The sequence below is a fragment of the Epinephelus moara genome, chromosome 3 (genome assembly GCF_006386435.1).
Source record: "Epinephelus moara isolate mb chromosome 3, YSFRI_EMoa_1.0, whole genome shotgun sequence".
Lineage (NCBI taxonomy): Eukaryota > Metazoa > Chordata > Actinopteri > Perciformes > Serranidae > Epinephelus > Epinephelus moara.
The window spans coordinates 29,490,133-29,515,644 of NC_065508.1; the positions used below are offsets into that span (position 1 = coordinate 29,490,133).

At 41.0% G+C, this 25,512-nt stretch overlaps 1 protein-coding gene across 8 annotated transcripts in view; it reads left to right on the top strand.

Moving 5' to 3' along the window:
* Positions 1-25,512, top strand: part of ncam1a (neural cell adhesion molecule 1a) — a 415,597-nt gene that overhangs the window by 284,541 nt on the left and 105,544 nt on the right. For all 8 annotated transcript variants that reach the window (XM_050040213.1, XM_050040217.1, XM_050040215.1 and 5 more), the window contains exons 5-8: positions 1,015-1,152; positions 2,856-2,973; positions 9,217-9,377; positions 10,181-10,323. In XM_050040213.1, coding sequence (XP_049896170.1) covers positions 1,015-1,152; positions 2,856-2,973; positions 9,217-9,377; positions 10,181-10,323 — 560 coding nt within the window. The remainder of the gene's footprint in view (positions 1-1,014; positions 1,153-2,855; positions 2,974-9,216; positions 9,378-10,180; positions 10,324-25,512) is intronic.

The window sequence follows — 25,512 nt, forward strand, 5'->3', positions numbered from 1 at the left end:
GGTAACCCCCCCCCACTATGTAAGGGCAGGTGTTGTGCAGTGTGTGAAGACTCTGGCACATCCTCAAGAACTGGAGAGCTACCACCAGAAGGAAAAGGCTGCAAGAAGAGGAACTTCTGCAGAAGTGAAATCGACGTTCTGTTAAATAAACTTAAACAAAGTAAATGTGATTTTCCAGTGTTTGTACTGGTGTTACAAGAAAATCACCCAGCAATGAAAAAACATTTGCCGTGTCAACAGCAGTAGAGGGAGAAGTGTTCAAATCATTTACTTAAGTAAAAGTACTAATACCACACTGTGAAAATAATCTGTTACTCATAAAAATATCGTAGTACAATCAGGGAAATGTATTTAAGTATTAAAAGTAAGAGTACTCATGCAGGGTCAAGTTATGGGAGTGGAATAAAAAGTACAGTATTTCTATCTGAAGTGTTGTGGAGTAGAAGCAGAACATGGCATGAGATTAAAATACTTAAGTAAAGTCAGAGTCCGTCAAATTTGTACTTTAGTACAGTACATGAGTAAATTTACTTAGTTATATTACACCACTGCTCAGCAGAGATACGCTCAGTAACTACAAGTACAGTAACTGGGATCAGTGGACCGAGTATAGTAGTTTTTCTTTAGCGTTGAAGTTTAATTATCCAATCATTATAATTACTCTAGAACATAATTTAAGTTTGATTATATTAAATTCATGCATTTTTAATGGTCCTCAAATTTAAGACTTAAATTTCCCCTTATGTTAAACAAACAATTTATGGACTCTAAATTTTTCTCTTACCTGAAGGAAGAATAAGAAAACATTGATGAATTCCAAAAATCAGCGGGTACTAACACAATAAGAACAAATTCCAGATATGAACAAAAATAAGCGAAAATATGTTTGTGTTGTTTCTTGCATGAGGCCCATTGACACATTTAAACTGACTGTTTTGTTGTGGGAGTCTAATCTGCATCATCTCATACACTGTACGTGATAAGTTACCGTTCTGTTTGCCTTTCCTGTTTCAGTGCGATTCAAGATCATGGATAATGGCCACCTGCAGATCCGCGGCATCAAGAAGACAGATGAGGGCATGTACAACTGTGAGGCTCGTGTCATGGCCAGGGGAGAAATTGACTTCAGGATGATCAGGGTCGTTGTTAATGGTAAGCACTGCATCTCGTTCACCTTCTGCTCCCTGCCTGCCCCGTCGCTCAGAAAGGAGCTGTTGCTCAAAATAGAGGTGTACAGTAAAGACGACCCTGAAAGCCGTGCAAATGTTCTTTTGGAAGCCTTAAATATGATTTATATGTTTTTTTCTCAAGATGATGGTATGAGTCAGCTCAGCTGTCCGCCTATGCAACTCTTTGGTCAGCGTATTCTCCCTCCCATCTTCTCACATATCAGTGCCTGTTCAATGGACTTCTGACATCTGCTAGGTATCCTGGGTGTATCTGTTGTGGACGTTCTGGGATGCCGTGTCAATTTTCACCTGTTCCGTGCTCGAGTCTTTTCAAAATACACTTCTGGTTTCACAGGAAATTGTTGACTGCATACAGTCTTTTTCACAACTTACAACATTGGTAAAACACCTCATATTTGCGTTTATGTCCTTGTGCATCAAACACATGTTGTTAGGTTTAGGCAATAACAGCACAAGGTTGGGTTACATCATGGGTAGGGTTAGGCTCACATTTATATGAACACCAGGCTCCTGGGTGAAATTCTGGTGTTTGTTGGACCCACCCCTCCAGCTGGCCTTATAGGGATTTCCATCTCCTTAAGTTGCGTTGTTTTCTGGACTGTTATAAATGGAGGCCATACGGTGGCGTTATAAATTGACACTGCCTGGTGGCATATCATACCACCAAAAAAGGACAACCTGGTCTCACTCCAAAGCTGTCAAAATCCTGCACTTGGTTGGTGACTTCCAGCATCAGACACCGATAAAGAAAGCTGTCCTTTCATGTTGGCGTGATACACAGCTGGTCACCGTTATTACTTCTGCCAAGGAGGTTATGTTTTCGCTGGCATTTGTCTGTTTGTCTGCAAAATAACTCGAAAAGTTCTAAACGAATTTTGATAAAAAAGGGGACAAGGAACAGATGATAAAATTTTGGTGGTGATCGGTTGAAGCGAAGTGGATAAAATAATAAAATGGTGGGAAATCCGAGCTGCTTGGTAGAGGTCTGCGCTCTCCGAGTGCTCTAGCTGTCTAATGTCACCCAGCAGCATCAGGGGTAAATGCGGCTGGGCAACAATGTAACTTGAGGGAGCGGAAGTCTAAGTAGGGCAGGAGGGGTGGTTAATGTGTCCAACAACCATCGACTTTGACCCCGGAGGCTGGTGTTTGCTTCCAGTAAAATTGTAAAGCCAAACTCTGTTCTTTTTTTCCTAAACCCAGCCGTGTGTGTGTTGTTAAAGGAGAAAAATGTTGATTTGCAGTGCTGTACCGAAGTAGTGCATTGATTTCAAAAGACACTGTATGCAAACTGTACGTTTCTTGTGAAAATGGAAGTATATTCTGAAAACAGACAATGCATGTGACAGGCTAAAGTTGGCACAGCATCCCAGAATGTTAACCAATGCACACGGGGTACCTTGCACATCATATCTGGGCATGTAAAGTCCATGACCAAACGTCAATATATGATGAGGTCAGAGTGAGAATGTGTCTCGTCAGTGTTTGACGTGGAAATCACTGACCAAGTGTCGGTATTTGACGACTTCAGAATGAGAACAGGTTGCTTAAGTCCAGAGCAAGATATCCAAAACAGTAGTTGGAGTCTCTTCCGAGTACTTCCTCAGAATGTCTAGACACTTGATCCATGTGCTCATTACTATTCAACTTTCATCCTCTCTTTTTCAGTGCTTCCCACCATCCGTGCCAGGCAGTCAGAGGTCAACGCCACAGCAGACATCGGCATCTCTGCCTTGTTAGCCTGTGATGCGGACGGCTTCCCTGAACCCACCGTCACCTGGGCACAGTACGTCTCCCACTGCTGCTATTGGCCTGTTTTCATGAGTAGGATCAGGGGTAGATCTGCTCAGATATTAATCCCTTTGGTCTTTTTTCCTAACCTTGTTTTCTTGACCTTAATGGGAGACATCATTAAGCAAAGCAAAGATGAGAAGAAGAATGAATTAGGAAAAGATAAACACCGTGCTGATAGAAACTTCTTGTGTCGCCTCTCTAAAACCTTCAAAGACAGGTGGTAGGCATACAGCAAGTAACACAATAAATTCTTTTTTTCCTCAGAAATAATCAGCCAAACAGATAAAAACAGCCTGATGAGATAAAGTTGTAAGAAGATTATGTAGAGTGATATAAGACAAAATGATAAATGCACAGAAACAGAACACTCAACATCAGATGCACCAATCCCGGTTAGACTTGTGCTACAAGAACATAGAGGTTATTTGCATTGGTCCATATGGTTTAAATTTACTTTTGGGATTGTGTGTAAAGTCTTAACTCCTTAACTATTCTTCAAGGAGTTTTATTCCCGTAGCGTTGTGCATGAATAATGTTGCCAGAATGAGAATAGGAAATAACATTTAGAAATGTAAATTTTTAATCAAGCAGCAGGGCTCCAATTATTGAATTTTTACCATTCAGCATAAACATTTTAGTTAATTCCTGCGGCTCTGAGGAAAAGACCATGGAAAAAAGAGATGCTGAATTTTCATTATGCTGGTAGAAATCAGTGCACATTGTCTCTTGCCAAAGCAAGGAGGTGTGGCATAGTATGTCCTGGTGCCTGGTGTTTGTGTGCTCTCTGAAAAATGGTCCCGAAACTTCTGTCTTTAGTATTTAACGTATTCCAGGATCTACTGTAATTGCCACAAGTGATACTTCCAGCTTAGCTCAGTTAGTTACAAACCCTCCTAATCAAATAATACCCCAGGGTTTTTTATCTTTTGTGCAGGCAGGGGATTAGCTTCATCAGTGACACTTCTCTTAAGGTGAGACTGTGCCCTTCAGTGACAGGATGCACTCAATAGCCCATATCACAGCTGGATCAGAGGGCCATGTAGTAATCAGGTGGACAGTGTTTTTTTCAGGGACGCGGTCGGACTATCTCTGCCCTCTGTCTCCAGCTGCTGGACACAGTGACAATGGCAGTGTGCAGACACACCAAGGTTATAACAATGTATGTAGTGACCAGACAGCGGTGTGCGAAGATGCACAGTCAAGTACGAGAAAGGTTTATTTTAGAGTTCCATTACATTAGTGTTTTGCAGTATGCATGTGGCCATTTGAATACATGATAAGTACATAAGTACAAGATGCTCTACAGTGCAGCTGGTACGTGATGCAGACATTGCACATTCACACAAAGATTGTTCTCCTCATGTCAGCATGGGTTCCTCCAGGTGCTCCGGCTTCCTCTCACAGTCCAGAGACATGCAGGTTAATCGGTGACTCTAAATTGTCCATAGGTGTGAATGTGAGTGTGAATGGTTGTCTGTCTCTATGTGTCAGTCCTGTGATAGTCTGGTGACCTGTCCAGGGTGAACCCTGCCGCTCACCCAATGTCAGCTGGGATAGGCTCCAGCCCCCAGCGACCCCTAACAGGATAAGCGTTTAAGGAAAATGAATGAATAAATGAAATGAATAACCTTTTAGCTTAGGTTGTACATGTTTTAGGGATATAAAGCATTTGAAGATGACAATACACAATAAGTAAAAATACCAAAATAGGCACTGTAGGGCCATTTCTGTTGCAGAGTTTAAAGGGTTAGCTGAAAGAAAAATGGTGTTCAGTGTTCTTCTAAAACTAAACCACAATATCTAATTCATCACACACCTGTCCCCAGCAGCCATGCTAGAAATATTGTGATTAACTCAGCTTCCTGAACAAAGAACATACAGTTTTTGTTTATCGTTCTCATTAAAAACCATACAAATCAAGCTGTGCTCAAAACAAGCTCTCTGAAAGGGTACTCCAACACCAACTGCAGGCACAAATTGCATGTCTCAGGTGTACAGTAACACTAATCCACTGGGGCTGGTTGCTTTTGTGGCTTTTTATAAATTGAGCCTTTCTGATCAAGTCTGAGATGAATACATATATGTCGAATTTCTTGCTCGCTGGTGATGCTGCCCGCTTCTCGCAGCCTTTCTGGTCAAACTGTTTGTGCCCCCTTTGAAAACGTTGCATACACACAACATACATTTCAGGGTTGATGGGAGATGGTGTTGTAAAGTGTTTGTAAATGGGGCATAAATATGAATTTGCAAGGCCTTGCCTACAAATAGTTGTGTGGGAGAGATGATGAGATTTACATGTATTTACACTTGCATGACTGTAACAAGTACAAAAAGGCTTTGATGAGTATTATTAGGCAGGTTTCCACTCTCCACACGCTATTTAAATAGCGTACCATTTTGATCTAGTTAGAGTGGTTATATAGCAGGCACACACACATGCACAGACCTGTAGCGAATCTGCACCTGGTTGCATCAGCTGCATGTAAATGTAAACTTGGCATAACCATAACATAGGTGTTAAAAGGTTTAGATTTGAACTACTTAAAATAGCAAGTTTGAGATGGAACTGCTCCGTGGCTGAATAGAGCCCAACAAATAGAATAGGAAAAGGCTCTCTACAACAAAAATGAAAAGAGAAAATTCAATATGTATTAAGCTTAGAGTAACTTGAAGTGGGCAGTTGGTCAGTCTACAAGGACTTGATTTCAGGGCCACAGGGTTGCAGGTTCAAGTCCCAGTACGGACGAAGTACAGAGTGTGGACTGATAGCTGGAGAGGTGCCAGTTCGCCTACTGGGCACCTCTCGCTCTGACATCTCTCCATTAATGCGTGCGTATAGGTAATGTTTATGCATGTGTGTGTGTGTGTGTTTTGGGCCTGTGTGTGTGTGTGTGTGTGTAATCTGTAAATATAATCATATTTTCAATCAATAAATCATCATCATCTACCTCTCCCTTTTCTTCTTCTCCTTCCTCTTCTCCTCATTCTTTCTTTTGGACACCATATTTGTGTTTGTTGGATGTTGGAGAGTAAGAGCAATTCGATCTGAAGCTCACAATGCGCTACCCAATCACCAGAAAAATGTTTGCATTGTGCATTTGCAAGTCATGGATACGTTACATTGTGCATTATTTTGTGCCTGATATATTAAAACTTTTCATTTCTGTTGCTGTAAATCAGGGGACTGATACACAACCCACGTTAGCTTTCCTGCTTCTGTCTCCTTTTTGTCTAGCTGACATACAAACATAAAAACATGTCTTCAGCTTGCTGAAAGAGCGACCAAAGACATTTACCTGTGAAAAGTGCACCGCTAATGTCCGTTATTAAGCAAGATAGCAAGCTAATTAGCTGGTCAGCAGCCGCACATTAGGCAGCCAAATATAAACTTACTGGCAAATGTCACAGTTGGTGCAGCTGGCTCCTGGTGTTTCTTGCCATTACTTTGGACTAAAACACATCCCAAAAATGTGAGTGGAACAATGAGGTTTGGGTGTGATGGCATTTCATCTGAATCTGAGTTGAATCCAAAGACATTAACCCACATGCCGATCTGAGTTCTCAAGAATCACTTATAAAATCTATTTAGGTTTTACTTAATATTTAATAACTAAAACTCAGTAATTTGAATGGGAATCGGCTTTTGTTGGCAGAGAAGGCAAAAACTCTTCAATTTTTATTGGCAGTCAAATTAATCTTCACAACCTGTGAATAGCAATTGAAAATGAGATGAGTGGTAAAAGATATGAAATGCTGATTAAATGTGTGTCTGACACGGCAAAGTAGCAGGTAACTTATTTTGCACACCTTATCTTTCCAACTTTATCTTTTGTCGAACTCAAAAACAATCCACTCCCTCCCATGTAACAAGTAGTGCTTCTTTCTCCGACAAATGATCTTTGACAGAGTACAGGTGAGAATAGACAGATGTTTCAGTAAGAGATCCATTAACACTGGGGGTAGGGCTGGGAGGTATCGCTTAAAAATAATATTGCAATATTTTTAGGCGATATCACTATACACAATATATATCTCAATATTTTTAAATCTACTCTAAACTGCTGTAGACTGCTAAAACTTAGTTATTGAATGAATTAAAGTTACAAAAACATTAAATAAAGTAGCTACTGTCATAATTAAGTTCCATAAAGAACTGTTATATTAAAGTTAAATTAAGTACTGTAATAATTAAGTTGAATAAAGTATTGTTGTAATTAAATAAATCAAACTGGGACCACTGGTGCTTTTATTCTGAAGCACCCGGCTCATCTCACCTGCTGTTAGCAGCTAGCACAAAGTGAAACGGTTTGACGTGACTGCGCTTTTAAACGTGAGGATTTATTAAATGTGAGTTTAATAACAACTATATATGCTATGTGAGCTGGGAAACAAACTCCCAGCTCATATGTTAATAGTATTTTCAAGTTGCACTGGTGCTCCATGGTCGCAAAATGTGACTAAATATTATCTATTACCGTAGCACCATCAACATGCTGATTTATTCACTGTAAGCTGAAAACAGACTCACAGCTCTCCAGTCCTTATATTTAAAATGTTTGCAAGTCACAGTGGTGCTCCGTGGTTGCAAAATGTGACTAGATAATTGCAGCTTGGAGCCCTACAGGTACAAAGATACAAAATACACTCACATTGTCATTAAACATATTAAGTTATATGAGCATGGCACCATTAAACCTGATGATTTATTCACTGTGAGCTGGAAACACACAAACAGCTCTTCAGTTCATATATTGATAGTATTTGCAAGTCGTACTGGTGCTCCATGGTTGCAAAAGTAGATAAAATAGTTGCAGCTTGGAGCCCTGCAGGTACAAAGATACATGATATACTCACACTGTTGTTACTTGCATTAAGTTGAACTTTTAGCACGGCACCATTAAATGTGTTGATTTATTCACTTAAAGCTGAGAACAAACAGCACTCTAGTCCTTACTTATAAAATATTTGTAAGTCATAGTAGTGCTCCATGGTCGCAAATGCCACTTAATAGTAATATTAGTGGTCTGGAGCCCTACAGATAGGAAACACACTATCACTCAGGAGAAAGTGATTTGGATGTGTGGAGGAGAGTGTGTGATGGATCATGTTTGTGAGACTATCTTTCATGATATAGTCATATATATCCCTCATGGAACTAGCCACAACACATTAAGTACATTCAACTCCCCCCACGCTGGAGGTTAACAGATATTGTTATTAGACCAAACTGAAACGAAACACAAAATTGAACCATCTTGGAACCCAACCACAGCTACAATCCCCAAAAGCTCTAGATTCAGAGTAATCAGTTCTTCACTTTATGCACAAAACTACTCATGGATTTCCATCAGCTGGTAAAGTATAACTCAGATAACTTTGTTCAGTATGAATTAATGATGCTTAATCACCACTCTGTTCTCACAGGTACAAATAACCAACATTTGGTTTTCTTCACACAGCTCTTTGCTCAATGTACTTTCATATTCATGGCACATCATTTACTGGTGTCACGCAGCAGCAGCACCACTGCTGTGCAGAGGAATCTTTGAATAAAGCTTTTTTTCCAGACATGTGAGTGAATAAGACTATTGAACGCCCTGATGCTTCTCACAGCTGTCTCCCATACAGAAAGGCTGAAGTGTGATGTGGGTCTGTGTGAGGCTGAGGGAGATGCAGTTCCTGGCCAGAGCAGAGTTTAGACAGACAGTGAGGTTGTAGGGAGGACAGATGGGTGAGGCAGTGAGAAAACAGAGGGGTGAAGCTCCATTTGTTATTTGTCATTCACCTGCAAACTGCCTCAGGAAGGCCGCTACTTCAGGCATACAAATACTTAGACAAACAGGATTCTAACCTCGAGCGAAGACTTCTGTTTCTCAAGAGCGAGAGAGGCTTTTTTCTCAAAACTGTAAAAAAAAAAAAGAAAAGAAAGAAAAAAGCTTTATCATCAAATTGGTGCGTGGCCTTCTTAAAATCACAGATGTAAGGGCTTGAGGAGAGCTGAGGCAAACAAAAGCTGTGGACATGTTGGAGATGTTCTCGGAGGCTTATAGCACAGGACAGCTTTTTTGGTCTCCCGGCCTTTGTTGTATACCAGCTGCTCTCTTCCTGAAATACAGTCCCAAACAGATCATTGTCAGTGTGTTAAGAAAGTTATTTGTAGGCTGCTCAAGTTGTGTAAGCAAACACTTGTGATGTGAACTCCGCCATGTCTCCCCCCACACCTTCTCTGTTACAGTAACAACATTGTCCTTGAAACGGGTGATAAGTACAGCCTGAACGAGGATGGCTCAGAATTGGTAATAAAAGATGTCAAGAAAGTGGATGAAGGAGATTACACCTGCATCGCCAAGAACAAGGCGGGAGAGAAAGCCGAGGAAGTCAGCCTGAACGTGTTCGGTGAGAGAATAACTCAATTCGCTTACGATAGCATAAAGAACACTGTGGTTCTTTTTTCTCTCTCTGGCCTTTTCTTTCGTACTTATTGACATTTGCTGTACACTTCTCTACAGCTTTTCCAGTGGCTGGGTGCAGAGTTACACAGCGTGAAGCATACAGTTTAAAGAAAAGCGTCCCCTATTGAAAACTAATTAAGCCACCCCTTAGGACATTGAAAGATATCACACTAGAGTTACTCTTCATGAGGAAATTTGCACCAGCCTTATGTAATCATGTGCTTGCAGCTCTATTATAGGTCAATGGGGTATGAAACCACAACTCTAATGAAGCCTGTCTGTATACTTGACTAAGGCAATACTAACAATATGTAACAGCTGTCACAAGCTGCGCTAATAAATATATTCAACAATGGATCATATGACTTTGTATCAGAAAAACTTGTGGAAGCTAGTTTTGTGTCTGATTGATTACGGTGACATACTGTATATGCATGCAACCTCCTCCATTGGTGGGCTGGATGTCAGGTAAAAGAGAATTTTAATCTCAATGGGACTTCCTGGTTAGATAAAGGTTAAATAAATAAAATCATGTGCAAGATGTCACCTGGAAAGCACAGTGGATTATAAGACCTTTTTTTTAGCAACCAGCTGTTACAGTTAGTTAAACTTCCAGCAGCAATTTTTCCTCAGGAATCGTTAGAGGCCAAAAGAGAGCTATAAAGAGGATGAATTCAATGACATTCATCAGGCGGCCAGACTGGCAATTGCTCGCTAAAATATTTGCTATTTTTGTCTCGTTTCTAGTGCAACCTAAGATCACCTACCTGAATAACCAGACTGCCTCAGAGTTTGACGATCAAGTCACCCTGACCTGTGAGGCTTCGGGCGACCCCACACCCACCATCTCCTGGAGTTTCGATAACAGGGTATTGACCGAAGGAGAGCAGGTACTTCCCTTTCTTTTTTAGCAAAGGTGGCCATGCCTCATGCAACAAGTACACTTATTCAAACATACATAGGATTTTGATGATCAGTGTCCTGATTGAAAACCACTCTGCATGATTAAATAACAACAAAAGTCAAACAGATCTTTGGGAATAGAGGCACTCTACAGAGAAAGATGTGTATTGCAGTATTGGGAAAATATATATTTAGGTAGGACATTTATTCAAAAATTTACAAATCTTATTTTGGTGTTTCATAGAACTTTATTATTTCTAAACTTTTTCTGCCCATGATGTCATGACCTACACTATTTTTGTAGCCTGGTAAGACTGTCCTGATGACGTGGGCTCAGTATTGTGTTTCACTCTCTGTATCAGTCTTGACTCACTGCCGCCCTAAACACTTTCAGTGGGTAGGAGTGCTCACTTTGACAGACAAACTCCTTCAGACAATCAGCGTAACAACACACCAGGAAACATCTTCTTCTTTACCAACAGAGACAGCTGATAAATCAAGCTTTTGCCAAATCCAGTCGGCGGAATGGCAAAAACACATCCACTCCACATCCACTCCACTTGTTTGACTGTTGTTATAAACTCTATTTCTGCAATAACTTCACTTATTGCTGTGTTTACTAGCATTAGAGTTAGCGCTTGTTGCTATGGAAACAGCCATTACTGTTCTGCAAGCTGTGGCCTGCCTTTTCAGCCCGTTCTCATTCCAAAGTTGTCAAATATTGCCACTTTATCAGTGAATTTGGCGTCAGACACTGATGCCAAAAGCCACCTTTCGTGGAGGTATGATACGTCAGCTTGAAACGCTGCCAGTATTGATGTATTATATGGAGCTAGAAAGTCCCTATGGGCTGGTGCTAGGGGAGACGGATTGATCCAACAAACCCTGGACTTTCACCCGGTAGCCCACTGTTCGCTTCCACTCTGACTGTAGAGCCAAACCATGATGTTTTTTCTCAACCCCCCCACGTGCCTCTGTTGCCTAAACCTAAACATGTGCTTTTGTTGATGTCCTGTTGTTGGTTGCGTCTGTCAGGATGTCAACAGCAGACACAGAAGTTACCTAACGCATACTATGTAGACGTGAAAGTCCCCTGGCAAAGCAGTGATATGTGACGACAGGATGAAAACACGCTGGCATTTTCTGTCATCTGTCAGCTACAACACAGTCCCTAATTGGCTGCTTATGCTGTCAACTATGTGGATCCTAAATTGACCCTGATTGGACTTTAATTCCCGGAAAGCGTTTTGAGCGGCACCGAGTCCAGACTCATACAGAGAGTGAAACAGAATGTTGAGCTTACGTCATCAGGATGGTCTCACCAGCCTACTGTTTTTGGATATTCAGTGCAATCTCTTTAGATCCTCTTAACCATTTGTATGTGTGGAGACTGCATGAGGAGTTGCTCTTATTTGACAAGCCTCTAGCAAATTGTTATTTCAGAAAATCTCCAATCCATCCCAGAGTTAACACATCCATCAATATTCACATGGATATTTCTGTGCAATTAAGTCATCGGCCCGGTGACATGGATTACTCGATTAGTCTTGAAATGACCGTCCAATCGGCTGAAACTTCTTGCTGCACTTAACATACTCAAAACATCTTATTAAATCCTGTGCTGCCACCTGACTTTCCTCTTTGTACAGTAAAGTTTGGATTCAACCATCTCGCTTAACTTTTGGCAGCCTTCTCAAATACTGCTGGAATTGCATTAATGATTTTGTACATTTTCATCATGAATGCTAGAGGGGAGAGTGTGCAGATTGCCATAAAACCAATTTCCAGGCAGTACCATGGCATGATATTCCCCAGCGTTGTTGAGAGTATATGTAGCCCCTCTACCTCGCTCCCTATTAATCATTAGCATTTAAAAGGGAATATTTTTGTGAAATTAGTACGAAAAGTGCTCATTGGAAATTCACAGAAAATAAAGTGAGATTGAGTTTGAGGAAGAGAAAATGATTTCAGTGAAATGAGCTTAATTATTGCTGTGTTGAAAGCCAGAAGCTCTCAGTCTCTCCCTCTATCTCAAAATCAGATTGTTTTGAGCTCAGTTATGCTTCCCTGGCAAACTGCTGTGATAATCCACTTTGCAAATGAGTGGGCACTTTTTTTCAGGATGAACATGATATAAGAGTAAAGAAGTCTCTGCACAAAAAAAAATTCACATAGGGGTTATGCATTTTTGTCATGCTTTGGTGTGTATCCACGTTTTTCTCTTCATGTCCTTCAGGAGCACTGGAGATAACGCTGGATTTAAGCTTTGGCTATAGAACATAGTAAAAGGCTTCTTAAGACGTATGAGCTATGAATACCATCCTTGTGCATTTTCCCCATTACAGTGGTCACAGCTGTTGGCAGTCGCCAGACTGGAGAGAGAATCTCATCCCAAGTCTATTGTTATGCTCTTATCAGCTCATTAAAATGGTATAATTTTGAGAAATCCATCTTAACGGTCTTTTCTGACAACATGCATCATGTGAGCAGTAGACGGATTAGTCACTTCAGAGGGGTAATTTTCTGCTGTGAATGCAGTAAACAGTATTAAGATAATTACCTTTCTGCCTCTAGCAGGTTGGTGGTTTCAGGAGGAACACTTCATACGTTGGGTAGTGCGTCAGCTCGCATTAGATACTGCAAAAATAATAGTACAGCTTAATATGCTGATAAAAAGTGGAAGCTGGGCACTGTGTATTCCCTGTGCAGAAGTCAGCTGGGATATGGACTGGTGCTTGGTCTTGGAAAGTTTGCTATCGGGTTGCAAAGAAATGATGTGTTTGGCAAAAAAAAAAAAAAAAAAAGCTTAATAATAACAATAATAATAAAACTTTATTGGCTATTTTTGAAGTAATACCCTCTAATATGGGTCAGTCTGTGCTGCATTTTGAATCACTTCCTGTCACGCCCAAAATACAAATGTTTAAGTAGGCCACTGTGCACAACACAACCAGTCCGTCATCACCTTTCTGCATTCAGCAGTACATGAAATCTCTGTGAGGCTGCTACCTGAGTGTGCCTGAAAGGTCTGTATGTGTGTTTTGATGTAGTATAGTAACATTATGAAATACAAAGCAAACAAAGTTAAAGTCTGGCAATTAGTTTTGTTTTTATGCTCACCACTCTTTCTCTGTAGTGCACTCTCTCGCAAAAAAAGTGTCAATAAAAAAGTAGTTAGATGGAACCTCTCACCTTACGTTGCCAAACACAGTTGTTGTATACAGTATCTGCATGCAAGAATAGGTGTTCTATTCCTGGAGACACACACAGTAAATGCAGTGAAAGCACCTGTACTGTTTTGTCCCAAAGGACATAACAGTTGCACAATATTTAGGCCATACTGGCCTACTTTACTTTACAGCTCTGTCCAGCTGTATTCAGCCGGGTGCTGTGTGATGAATTATGTAACATCAAATGCAGCACTGTGAGATGAACTGCTCCACCTTGGTATAACAACCTCAAACTAAAAAGACCATGGTTGAGACATTTTGTAGCATCTTTGCTCGTGGTAGTGTTAAAATCAATACTGATGAAAAAGGCTGATATTTTCTTTATTTTTCTTATTGTCAGCAAATCCCATGAATACATCAAAAGATATATTTTAAAGGTCAAGAAAGCTGCTATGTTAAAGGTATACTATGCAGGATTTTCCTAAAAAAAAAAAAACATGAATGGATTTGTATGGATGTAATCCCTCTCAGTTATGGTGGATGGGTCCAAAAAACCCTGGACTCTTACCCAGGAGCCTGGTGTTTGCTTCCCATGTGAATGTAGAGCCAAACCATCATGTTTCTTTGGAAACCTAACTATGTGCTTTTGTTTGGCGTCCCAAAATGTCAACAGCAGACACAGAAGGAAACCCAATGTGTAAAGCCCCGCTTCTACCAAGCAGTACGGTTCAGTTTGGTACGCATTTTTTCTGGTGGAGCTGTGAACCCTGCAGTCTGATTGGTCAGTAGAGGACGGTCACTCTGCTCAGGGCTGAGTTGTGTCTGGTTTTGAGGCTCATGTAACCACTGTTCATACTGTGGAGAGTTTTATTAGTAAACTGTAACTATAAAATGAAAGGATGTTTTGCTGCTTCTCACAGCAGCTGGAGTCTGAGAAAAAATAACTTCATTCACTGGGCCGACTGCCGGCAACTTTAAAGGTGGAATGAGTTGATGACGTGAATCCATCAACACACCTTACATTTCACTGTGACAACTTTGACCATCACTTTTGTTTTTATATGACAGACACTTTTAGTAATGAGTGGATCTTTAAGTGTTATAAAATATGAATTAATTTTTGATTATGTGAACTGTATATATTCTAATCCTCACATGGAGAAAAAAAAAAGCACCACGGTGCATCGTTCCTGTGGGCCTCAGCAACACTAAACCCCTGAGCTTGCCTGAGAAGGACTAAATGCACAAAGCTGCTATTTTTTAAATATCCCATGGAGAGAGACTCCCACTGCAGCCTGTTCTATTTTGTTCTGAAAATGTCAGCGTGCAGCCTCATTCCCTGGACGGTAATGAGTGACAACAACCCCGTCCACATTTAAGAGTACTGTTTGCGGTGGAAACACTTAATGGACCTAGGGTCTAGGTACCATGTCTGAAGGGTTACTATTGGTTCCAAAGTTACCATACCGAAAGTGTTTGGTGGAAACGGGGCTTAATATGTAGACGTGAAAGTCAGTTGACAAAGCAGTGATATGTGATGACTTTGGATGAGAACATGTTGGGTAAGTGCTTCATAAAAAGGTAGGGACCAGGTGCCAGACCGTAAGCAGCACGTCCAACACATCCAAGAGACACAATGCCAAAAAAATGCAAATGTAGCGAGGCGAAACGCCAGACTAGAGTAAATCTGAGTCCAGCTTTTACTTTCACTTTTGCTGACAAGCATGTTTGCAAACAGTAACTGACAATCCTGCACAGTATACAATATAAGATATAAGAGTCATTCTACAGTCCACCCATTCGCCTGGGAGCTAATAAGATGTTTCCCAAGATGCAGTGGCGTTGTGTCACAATCTGTGTTTCTCCTTTGTTTAATGTTGTTTCATTTCTCTTTGGCTTGACTAAAGGGGATACACTTAATTGAAGTCATTCAGTTTTACTTTTACTCCTCCACCATCTGCTATAACCAGAGCCTTTTGAAAAGTTTAGCTCTTTTTGCTTTTAGATTCCTTTTGGGAGCGACAGTGTCATTTATGTGTTCCGTGCCAATAACTAATTATGCAGATTTCCACCAGATTCTGCAGATGAGAGGAGTAGCAGTGGTTGTCAGTCATTTATCATCTGGGACAGTGGCATTCCAAAAACACCAAAAATATTTTAATACTCTGGCCTCGGTTTACCATTTTATTTACTGGGCTGACATGTTTCATTTAACAAGCCTTCATCAAAGGCTCAGATGAGACTCTATAAATTCAATCCAGAACCTTCCCAGTATCATGAATGGGCTGCTATTTTTGACTCTGCTTTCGATGCAGTCAAGCCAAGACGTTTAAAATCTTGCCCAAGGGAGTGACAGATCTCAATTTGGTACATTCACACCATAACAGGCCTTAAAACTACTTTGCTCTGCAAAACATCTTGGATTTATTGTTTTAAATTAACAATAACATATAAAAGCATCTGAAACAGCAGAAGCATTCAACTTCAAGCTGAATTAGTCATCGAAGCACATTAGTCACTGTGAAATTACTCCAATGAATTGAATGCAAAAAAGTGCACAAAACAGCAGTGAACCAGGATGGATGAAATCAGGGATTTCCAGAATATGGAGGCATTTCTTTCACCTGACTGTGTAGTGCAGCGTATCCCAGCCTCAGAGCTGGTTGTTGTGCCAAAAGTTGAAATGCTTGCAAAAAGTGTTTCTGCTGGTGGCAAGTCTCCACCTCGGGTTGATGCCAGAAAAAAGGAAACATAATAGCATTTCCATGGTAAACATTTCACAGATTACAAAGAATGACAGAGTGTCAGAAGTGTGCCAAAGGTATCTTGGCTACACTAGATTCAATCTCTGAATACATTTATGCTTTTGATTTAAATCAGTTGTGACTTTTCTTCTACTGTAGCTCCTTCCATCTTTATCAGACTTACAATTGGAAAGGTTCTATGAGTAATAGTGTTATCAGATTATCAGAGGAGAATTTGTAAATTTGATTCGGCTAAGGTGTCCCCAGTTTTTCCTATTAACTGTGCCATTTATCACTGCCAATCAGTGGAAGCATTCACACAGCACAGTGCATTCACAGCTGTTTTGCGAGTTACTGAATCTTATCTTCCACCTGCAAGACAGGACTTGCCCATTCCCACTCACAGTTGTCACAGAGTATCTTCCTCCATTCACAGGCTGTCATCATCCCTCCCCTTCCTATCTATCACTGTCAGATCAATTTTGATTTAATGCTGTTATAATCAGAAAATCCCGCTGATCATTTGGTAATAGCTGTCACTAATTCTCAATGGATCGTCTTTCATCATTGGTCCATCTTCGGGTTTTTCACGCTCTGTCTTCCATCCACGTTCTAGTTCTACATCATACCAGCGAGACGGCAACAGCGCAGACTTATTCACAATGATGTGAAATGACAGAACAGTCATTTTACTGGCTGCTACTTTCTCTTTTGAACTTTGCTGTTTTGTAAAATTTCTCCAGATTTTATCATTGTATTATCTCTTAAGAAGGGATTTCAGTGCGATTGTGCGTCTGAGGTTCTTTGCACGTTGGTACATATGTTTTTCTTTTACACCATGAGAGAAGAATTATCAGTACTTGTTATTAACGGGGATAAGTGGTGCATGCCAGTGTTCTATACATAAAGGAACAAGTTAATCAAAACACAGAATGCCATGATGAGAAAGCCACTGATTAGAAAAACAAAGTCCCTGGATACCGGTAATGGCTCACTCATAATTAGTTTCACTGCCCTGTTTTCCTTAGTGTGTCTCCAAACTCACTCTTATTACAGTACATTGATTAATAACCAACTGAGAAGCCCCCATGCTGCTTTAGGAAAATCCAGTTTGGCATTTTGAGCAGTTTCGTAAATCCCCTGCCTGCATTAGACTGCCAAGCAGAAATCCTGACACACCATAACAATCCTTTTCAGTGTAAGAAAACCTTGAACTTAATGATGTCTGGTTTTAAAGGTCAGGTGTGGAAGATTTAGGGGGATTTAGTGGCATCTAGTGGTGAGGTTTGTGGAATCAGCTGAAACTTCTCATGGTTAGAATTCCCTCAGTGTTCATTGTTCAGGAGGTTTTTACCGCAAGCCGAATTATCCACAGAGGTCTCATCCTCTCCAAAACAAACAGACCCGGTGATTGAAACTAGTAAAAACACTGAATAAAGCAGTTTCAAGTTACAAATCTGTGTTTTTCCAATGCTGTTTGGCTAGTTGCAGACAGCCCACTTGTGCAGCACCTGCAAATGTGTGCTTACCTATTTGCTCCAATAACTTAACGTGTGCTCACCTTATTTCTGATCCAGATGTTCAGGACGTTTTTACCGAGGGGTCTCATTTATAAACATTGTGTACGCACAAAACGAGGCCTGAAAGTGGTGTACGCCATTTTTGGCTTTTGTCTGTACGTACATTTCTAATATGGATCCTACGCTACGTTTTTTAAATGAGACCCCAGGACTCTCATTTATGTAACAATGTGTAGGATCCATGCTAAAAATGTATGTATGGACAAAAACTAAAAATGGCATGCGCCAAAAAAATGTGACAGTTTCTACAATCAGGCTTCCACCTCACCATCTACATCGCCAATTTCCCGTCTACAAAATGTTCGTAAGCTCGGAAGTTCTATTAAAACGGCGCATTCGTTAAGGGGGTCGCTCGCCAGTGGGCTACAATGAGTACCGGGCCATCAAATAACAGCATCCGCGGTGAGAGGACACGGAATTGTTTGCGCTTTTACGCACGGGTCGGTGGTGAAGTGGCGCACACGTGCTATGGACAGGACGGTCAGGTAATACATCTGGCTACATCTTTCCCACATCAAATATCCGTGATCGCCTTGACCCGCGTGCGTAAAAGCCCACACAATTCCGTGTCCTCTCACCATGGATGCTGTGATTTGATGGCCCGGTACTCAATGTAGCCCACTCTTTAAAGACCCACTAATAATAATAATAATAAGTTACTGTGGACCTATATGCCATGCCATGGTAATAAAATTACCAGAGGAGTTTGCTGAAAGGGTCCATGTCATTGGTCCGACAGCCCATTGATATGAATCGGAACAATGGGCTGTCGGACCAATGGGCAGTTCCCCGCTGAAAAACAGGTAATGTCCGCCTGAATTACTGGCGTGCGTCCCCAGTCAAAATCGCTGACATGCATGGGAAACATGGCTTCTACAGGCTCGCCATAGCTTACTGTCAGGAATCAGGGACCAGAATTTGGGATGGTGGACCATCGGAATGGTGATATTTTGGTGTGGCGGCCTGTAACCGTTGGTTAAATGGCCCGTTCGGTTGGTATTCGGATAACTGGGGCTTTACTGGTATAATGCAATAGCACCACCCAGCGGTGAAACCCGTGTACACGTTTACACGAAAAAAACGGCCCACTCTAAACGTTTAGAGATTTTTGTACACAAACTCACCCCTAGTACGTGGTGTTAAGAAATCCAACCCCAGGTAATTAAAACTGGTAAAAAAAAAATCCTGAATAAAGCAGTGTCACGTCAAAATATAAGTGTTTTTCCGACGCTTTTGTTGCGGAGGGGCTGCCAACCACTGTAGCCGAGATGAAAACGCAGATGGACCTGTCTAGAGCCAGTGTTTGGTTTGTCTGTTCTGGTGGTGTAACATGGTCTTGATCATTTCACACGGCCATAGACAAGAACCTGCTCCCTATGTAGATATAAACAGCTCATTCTTGACCTTTAATATTGCGAGTGCTTTATTTTGAATATTTTAATAGAGCAGTATAATCTGTTTATGACAGAGTTAATTATAGTTGTAATAAATACAGCTTGGTAGAAAAATCATTCAGTCGCATCCAGTGTGAAAGTAATTCCCTGTAATCCTGATCAATGTTCTTGCTAATTGTGTATACATTCTTGTTTTTTCCGAGAACAATGCCATTATGTATATGTTTAAACCCCTCAGCCATAAATCACTTTATAAAGCATGTTGCTGTGTTGTAGACGTTAAAACGTGTTATCCCACCTTTTAGGCATGCATTGGTTTCCATTTGTTTCACTAGAGTATGAAAATCAGTGCACATGCTGGAAACTTGAGTTGGGTAATCTATCACAGTAAGCATTATGTCGGCATTAGTTTTGATCAAAGCTACATTACTGTTGCATGGTAGACTTATTTTAGCATAAACAATACGATACCAGAGCAGACACAAAGTTCACCATGATGGATTACCTAACTTAGCTAGCAATTTCAGAGTCACTGCGAGTTGATACCCCTACCATTTGAAAATGGATGTAAATCAGAAAACTACCTGGAGGGTAAAAAAAACGCGCTCTGGTGTGTCTTGGGAAAGGATCGTCAGCAATGTGTTGGTAGGCAATGAGGTAAAACATTCAAAATCACAGCTATGGTCCTTCAAACATGAAATCATTGCACATGTCCTGCAGGTACATCCAGTCTGCTTTGTGTGGATCCTTTACAAAAGCTTACACTGCTCCATTGTGTCGCTGTTTGTCTTTGCTCCCTCTGTGTTTGTCCCTTCTAGGCTTCTTGGACGCGACCAGACAAATATGAGGTATGGCTACTTAATATGGTAGCCTGAGTCTAGTTGTAATAGCCCAGACTTACACAGTAGACCACCCTTCTTTACTGCAGAGCAGAAGTGTCATTCAGCCCACGCTCGGTACATTTAACTGTGCACTAAATATGTAGACCATTAGACGTAGTACAGTACATTTAATCCACTTAGTTCCAGTACACATTTAGACTTGCCCTATTTACTTGTCCCTGTTTGTCGACAAATTTCATCTCAAGACGCAGAGACAGTCACAGTAGATGTTGACCGTATAGCATGCTGCTATTTCCTGCTGCATGGTCTGCTTAGTTCTCAGACTTTGCCTGATTCAGGGATTCCTGTGCTGGGTTGTTGGCAGGGCAGCAGCTCCGCAGCCTCATATAGAAAACACTGTCTGCTCTGCTGAGGGCCAGCCATGACGCTAACTCACCAAGCTATACTAAATCTTAACAGAGTGGTTTTAAATGGTGTAGCCTGCTGTCATATTCCAGGAGTTTGCATGTTTTTACTTCACACACTGCAGCAGCTGAACCCTTGAGACAGAAGGGGAGCCAAATCACCTGGGGCCTCATTTATACTGTAGTCTTACTGGGTCAGTTCATCCAGATTACCAAAAAGTAAACAGGTTTTCTCACCTATCTCTTGTGGTGTCGAGCCATGCAGATAGTTTAGGGGGGTTTTGACATATCTGTCTCTCAAATTTCTCTTTTCACTCCTATACAATGGAAGCGAGTAGTATTCATTTCATGGCATGCTCATTTGAGGTGGAGACAATGCAGGGCTTAGGTGCATCTCTTAGAAAACTAGTAACATAAATTTTTAAGTGTCAACTCTAAGCATGCCATAGGAACCAATGTATTTAATTATAAACCCGAACCCACTACTATTCACGAGCTCCCCGCTGTAGTGTTGGGTTAAAAGGAAACATGCAGACTCTTAGCCCTCCACAAAGATAAAACAACCATCCTTAGATAGAACTGACACAACATAACAAGCTAACTTCACTCACTGCCACACACACGATGCTGAAAGGAATTCATTTACCTTACTAAACTCTGCTGTGAAAATACTCAATGAACTCCGTGAACCAGTGTTACCCTCAATAAAAAAGCACATGATAAATGAACTTGAGCAGCTCAGAATTCCGGGCTGTGTGCAAGAGCTCTGCCGACACTGCCGGGGTGAAGAGTCTCTGCACACTCCCAGAGGTCTGACTACTGGATTCTTTTAAAATAATGCAATTCGCCTCTCACTGAGTTATATAATTTCACCAGCCAGTGACATAATTCAGTGCTTGGATTGCTACTTTCCTATTTTTGTCAAGTTTATTTCAATGATCTGATCACATGAGTGTGTTTGACACATCGCAACATTGGGCCACATTTTTGGAACATAACCTGGATTTCAGGATGTCTGATTTAAAGGGACAGTTCACCCCAAAATTAAAAAAAAAGTGCCTTTAGTGCTGTTTATCAGTACAGATTGTTTTGGAGTGGATTGCCTAGGGTTGAAGATGTCGGCCGTAGACATGTCTGCCTTCTCTCCGATATAATGGAAGTAGATGGCATTCGGATTGTGGTGCTCAAAGCACTAAAAAATGACATTTAAAAAGTCTCTCTCCAGAAATCATGACCCCTGCACTCAAGATAATCCACAGTCTGTGTAATGAGCAGTTTCATGTAGGAACTATGTTCTCTGTACTGAACTACACCAGCTGACCAAATCCCCACGCAGAAGGAAGCGTGCATCTACTAATGGACCAGGAGTTAAGGCTCATTTATTTTCCCTTTACATACAAAAATACCAACCCGGTCTCACTCTGAAGTCATTGAAAGCCGGCACTTGGTCAGTGACTTTCGGCATCAGACACCGGCGAAAAAAGCTGTCCTTTAACATTGGCATGATATGCAGTTGGTCAGAGTAATTGTTTTACGGTGCACGGGGACGTCAGGGGGAAACATGGCAGGACGACGACAGTTCAGGCAGCTGAGGTCCAAGTAGGGCGGGCAGGAGGGGTGGTGGATGTGATGAATAAACGTAACCATGAACTGGCGTAGTGCTTTTATTTTGAAAGAGACTGCATGCAAACTGTACATTTCCTGGGCAAAGGGAAGTGTATTTTAAAAACAGACAATGCATGTAGCAGACAGAACTTGACACGGCAGAACGTCAACAATCAACTCACCCAGGGTACCTTGCACATTGTATGTCAACATGGAAAGTTCGTGACCAAACGTCAATACCTGACATCACTGTCCTCATACTTCCTTTATGATGGCATAGATACAGCCAATAGATGGCACCAGACGGCAAAGTCAAGTTTCACACAGCAATCAAGGTGACAGTGGAGGAGGTCGTAATATTACACAGGCGGCATTGTAGACGGTGGTGGTCTGTGCACCCAGCATAAACATCCTGACATGAAGACGGAAAATTATTTTCTCTATTCTCACTATATATTATTCTGTATCACCAATTTCGTTCCGTTACGCCATTATTTAGATTTCTCCGTCATCTCTTATGGTCGAATCTGGCTTGAATTACACTACACTGCCTCCATGACCTCCGGTGGTATTGCTGCTACAAAATTTTATTTGTGAGAAGCTCATTCTTGTGGTAGCGCAAGATATAAACATTATTGGCGTCCTCCTCATGGAAATGTAGCATTAGCTAGCTCAGTTGTGCTAGGTGAGCTAGCTGTAGATGCACATTTCCTTTCGCACAGTCATACAGTTGGCAGGTGTAGTTTGGTAGAAAGAAAATAGTTCCTACATGAACCTGCCCACAACAAGTTTTGTGGATTATCTTGAGTAACCGGGTCGTGATTTCTTGAAAGAGACGTTGATGTTGAGTTTTTTAAACGTATTTATTTGGCACTTTGAGCACCACAAGCCAAATGCCATCTTGTTTCATTATATTCAAGAGAAATCTCTATGGCTGATATCTCCAACACTTGGCAACTCCCACTAACACAATCAAGATCGATAAATAGCACCACAGGTAAGAGATATGTACAAATAAAAAAATGAAAATATGTACTTTTCATCTTGGAGTGAAGTGTGCCTTAAAGGCTCTGCAGACCACAGCTGTACTGTATGTAGTATTATGTAATGGTCTTGTTATGCTGTGAGTTGTTTTGTAGTTTACTTCTTTGATTACAGTAGTACAGTACTGTATGTGGGAAGTATAGGTGTTTTCCATGATGGTGTTTTCCCTGTAGCGTTTTCTAGCTTTTTTAGACAACCACCTCCTATTAGTGGATGTAAAGTGTAGCCTTTTGCTGTAGTTTCAGTAGATGATTGCCAGTTGAGAAATGTGCTTGTAGTGCTTGTCCTTACCTGTTAACTGTTCCCTTTCTCTGTCTCACCATGGTTTCTCTGCTTGTCGCTACAAGGTGACAGGAGTGAGAGTAGGAATAGTGTGTTAAACCTGATACAGCAGCTTGTATCTGGCTGTGTAGATAAAGGCACTGAAGACAGGAATACCACAAAGCTAACTTGTCTCATGATCTATGGTGAAGATTCCAGTCTTCATATTTTATGTGAAGATATTGTCAGTCTGTGGTTCTGTACAGTGGTAAAGACAGAAATATTACCATGTTAAATATGTCTGATGTAGTCCACCACCATAGAAAATCAGTTATGGATGAGTGCACTTCTAATAGCACAGTGATCAAACTAATCTGTAGTCAGTGATAACAGTTTTGGCTGTGCTTGCAGTAGACACCGGCTGAACTCAGCTCTGTGATAGGCATAAATCAGGCTGCTAACAAGCAGACATTATATGATTAGTCATGATGATAAATGGATTCTGAATGATGATAGTATGCTAAAGGGAACTGCAAAGCCTTTACAGTGTGTCTTTATTTCATTGTGACGTGCACTTTAGAAAGCAGCCTGACACTTAAACTAGATCAAGGTCCAATTCTTATAACCTGCCCGCTGAATGCCGGTGATGTCAGCAGTGTTGAATAGAGCATTCAGGCAATTCTCATCAATGCGTGAGTTCAGAGAAGATCACATGGCCGAGCTGCATTTTCCACTAATTTGTATTACTGTACATCATTCATCAGTAAATATAGTACTCAAACCAGATAGAATGAATAATGGAAGCAAGGCATGTACTTTGCAGCTTAGACATGTGTTAACAGGGAATTAGAGAAATGTAACATTTAATGGTGGAATATTCACCACTCAGCCATTCTGAACTGCTTTGTAGGATCACGGTAAGTAACTTTACACCAGGGCACCCTGAATGTCAACTATTCTTTACTTTAATTGACAGAAACCACTTGAATGCACCATTAGTTTTTATGCCTCCGCACCAGTGATAGCTGTGGCCAGAGGCATTTGTTTTCAGCTTGTCCCTCCACCCATCCTATTCCTGTGAAGGTCTCAAATACCCCATAGGGGAATTTCTTCAAATTTGCCACAAACATCAGATTTTGGTGGTCAAAGGTCAAGATGAATGTGACCTTGCATCCATCTCATTCTTGTGAATGTGATACCTCAAGGACCCCATGAGGGAAATACTTAAAACTTGGCTCAAACATCCACTCTTTACTACTTGATAGTAAAAGGTCAAGGTCACTGTGACCTTGTATCCTTCTCTTGTGAACAGGATATCTCAAGAACACCTCAAGGGAATTTCCTCAAATGCAACACAAATTTCCACCTGCACTGAAGAATGTACTAGTTAGAATTTGGAGGTTGAAGGTCAAACGTCAAAGGTCAAACGTCAAGGTCAGTGCGACCTCACAAAACATGTTTTTGTGCTAATTATGACAAAACATCATGATGACATTTTCCATCCAAAAGGTTAAAGTTTGGCTTTACTGTGACATCATAATGTTCTGCACAAACACTTTTCTGGCCATTACTCAATGTCATATCTGAGGAACAGAAGGGGAGACATTGGGTCCAGGAAGGACAGGAAAACACATTTAATATCTGCTGCTGCATATATTGTAAAACATTTTTTTGAGGCCTGAAAATCATTTTTTTCCCGGAGCTGTATTTTTGTCATACTGCCCCGACCTCATGTAGGAGCTAATCAAAACCTAGTGTGAATCATTGTTTTGTTGACTTCTAAGTGACATGATCATGTGTCCAGGTCAGCATGTCTCGCTAGCACATGATGTTCTGTCATGGCTCATAGTCTGGGGATAATGTAGCATGTTGCAAACCAGCAGCCGCATCAAAACAGACCAAACAACAGTATTTTCCAATATGCACAAGTCATTGTGATTACAAAACAGGACAGTTCACCCAAATGGATAAAATTTACAATTGTTGGCTGCTACACTGGCACATTGATGCCCTTACAAAAATATGAAAATAAGATTACATTAAAATGGAAAGACTACATTTGCATAATGGGTTAGGGTTAGGGTTAGGTTACATAATGCCATAATTTCAAAATTTGTGTTAATGTAACCTAA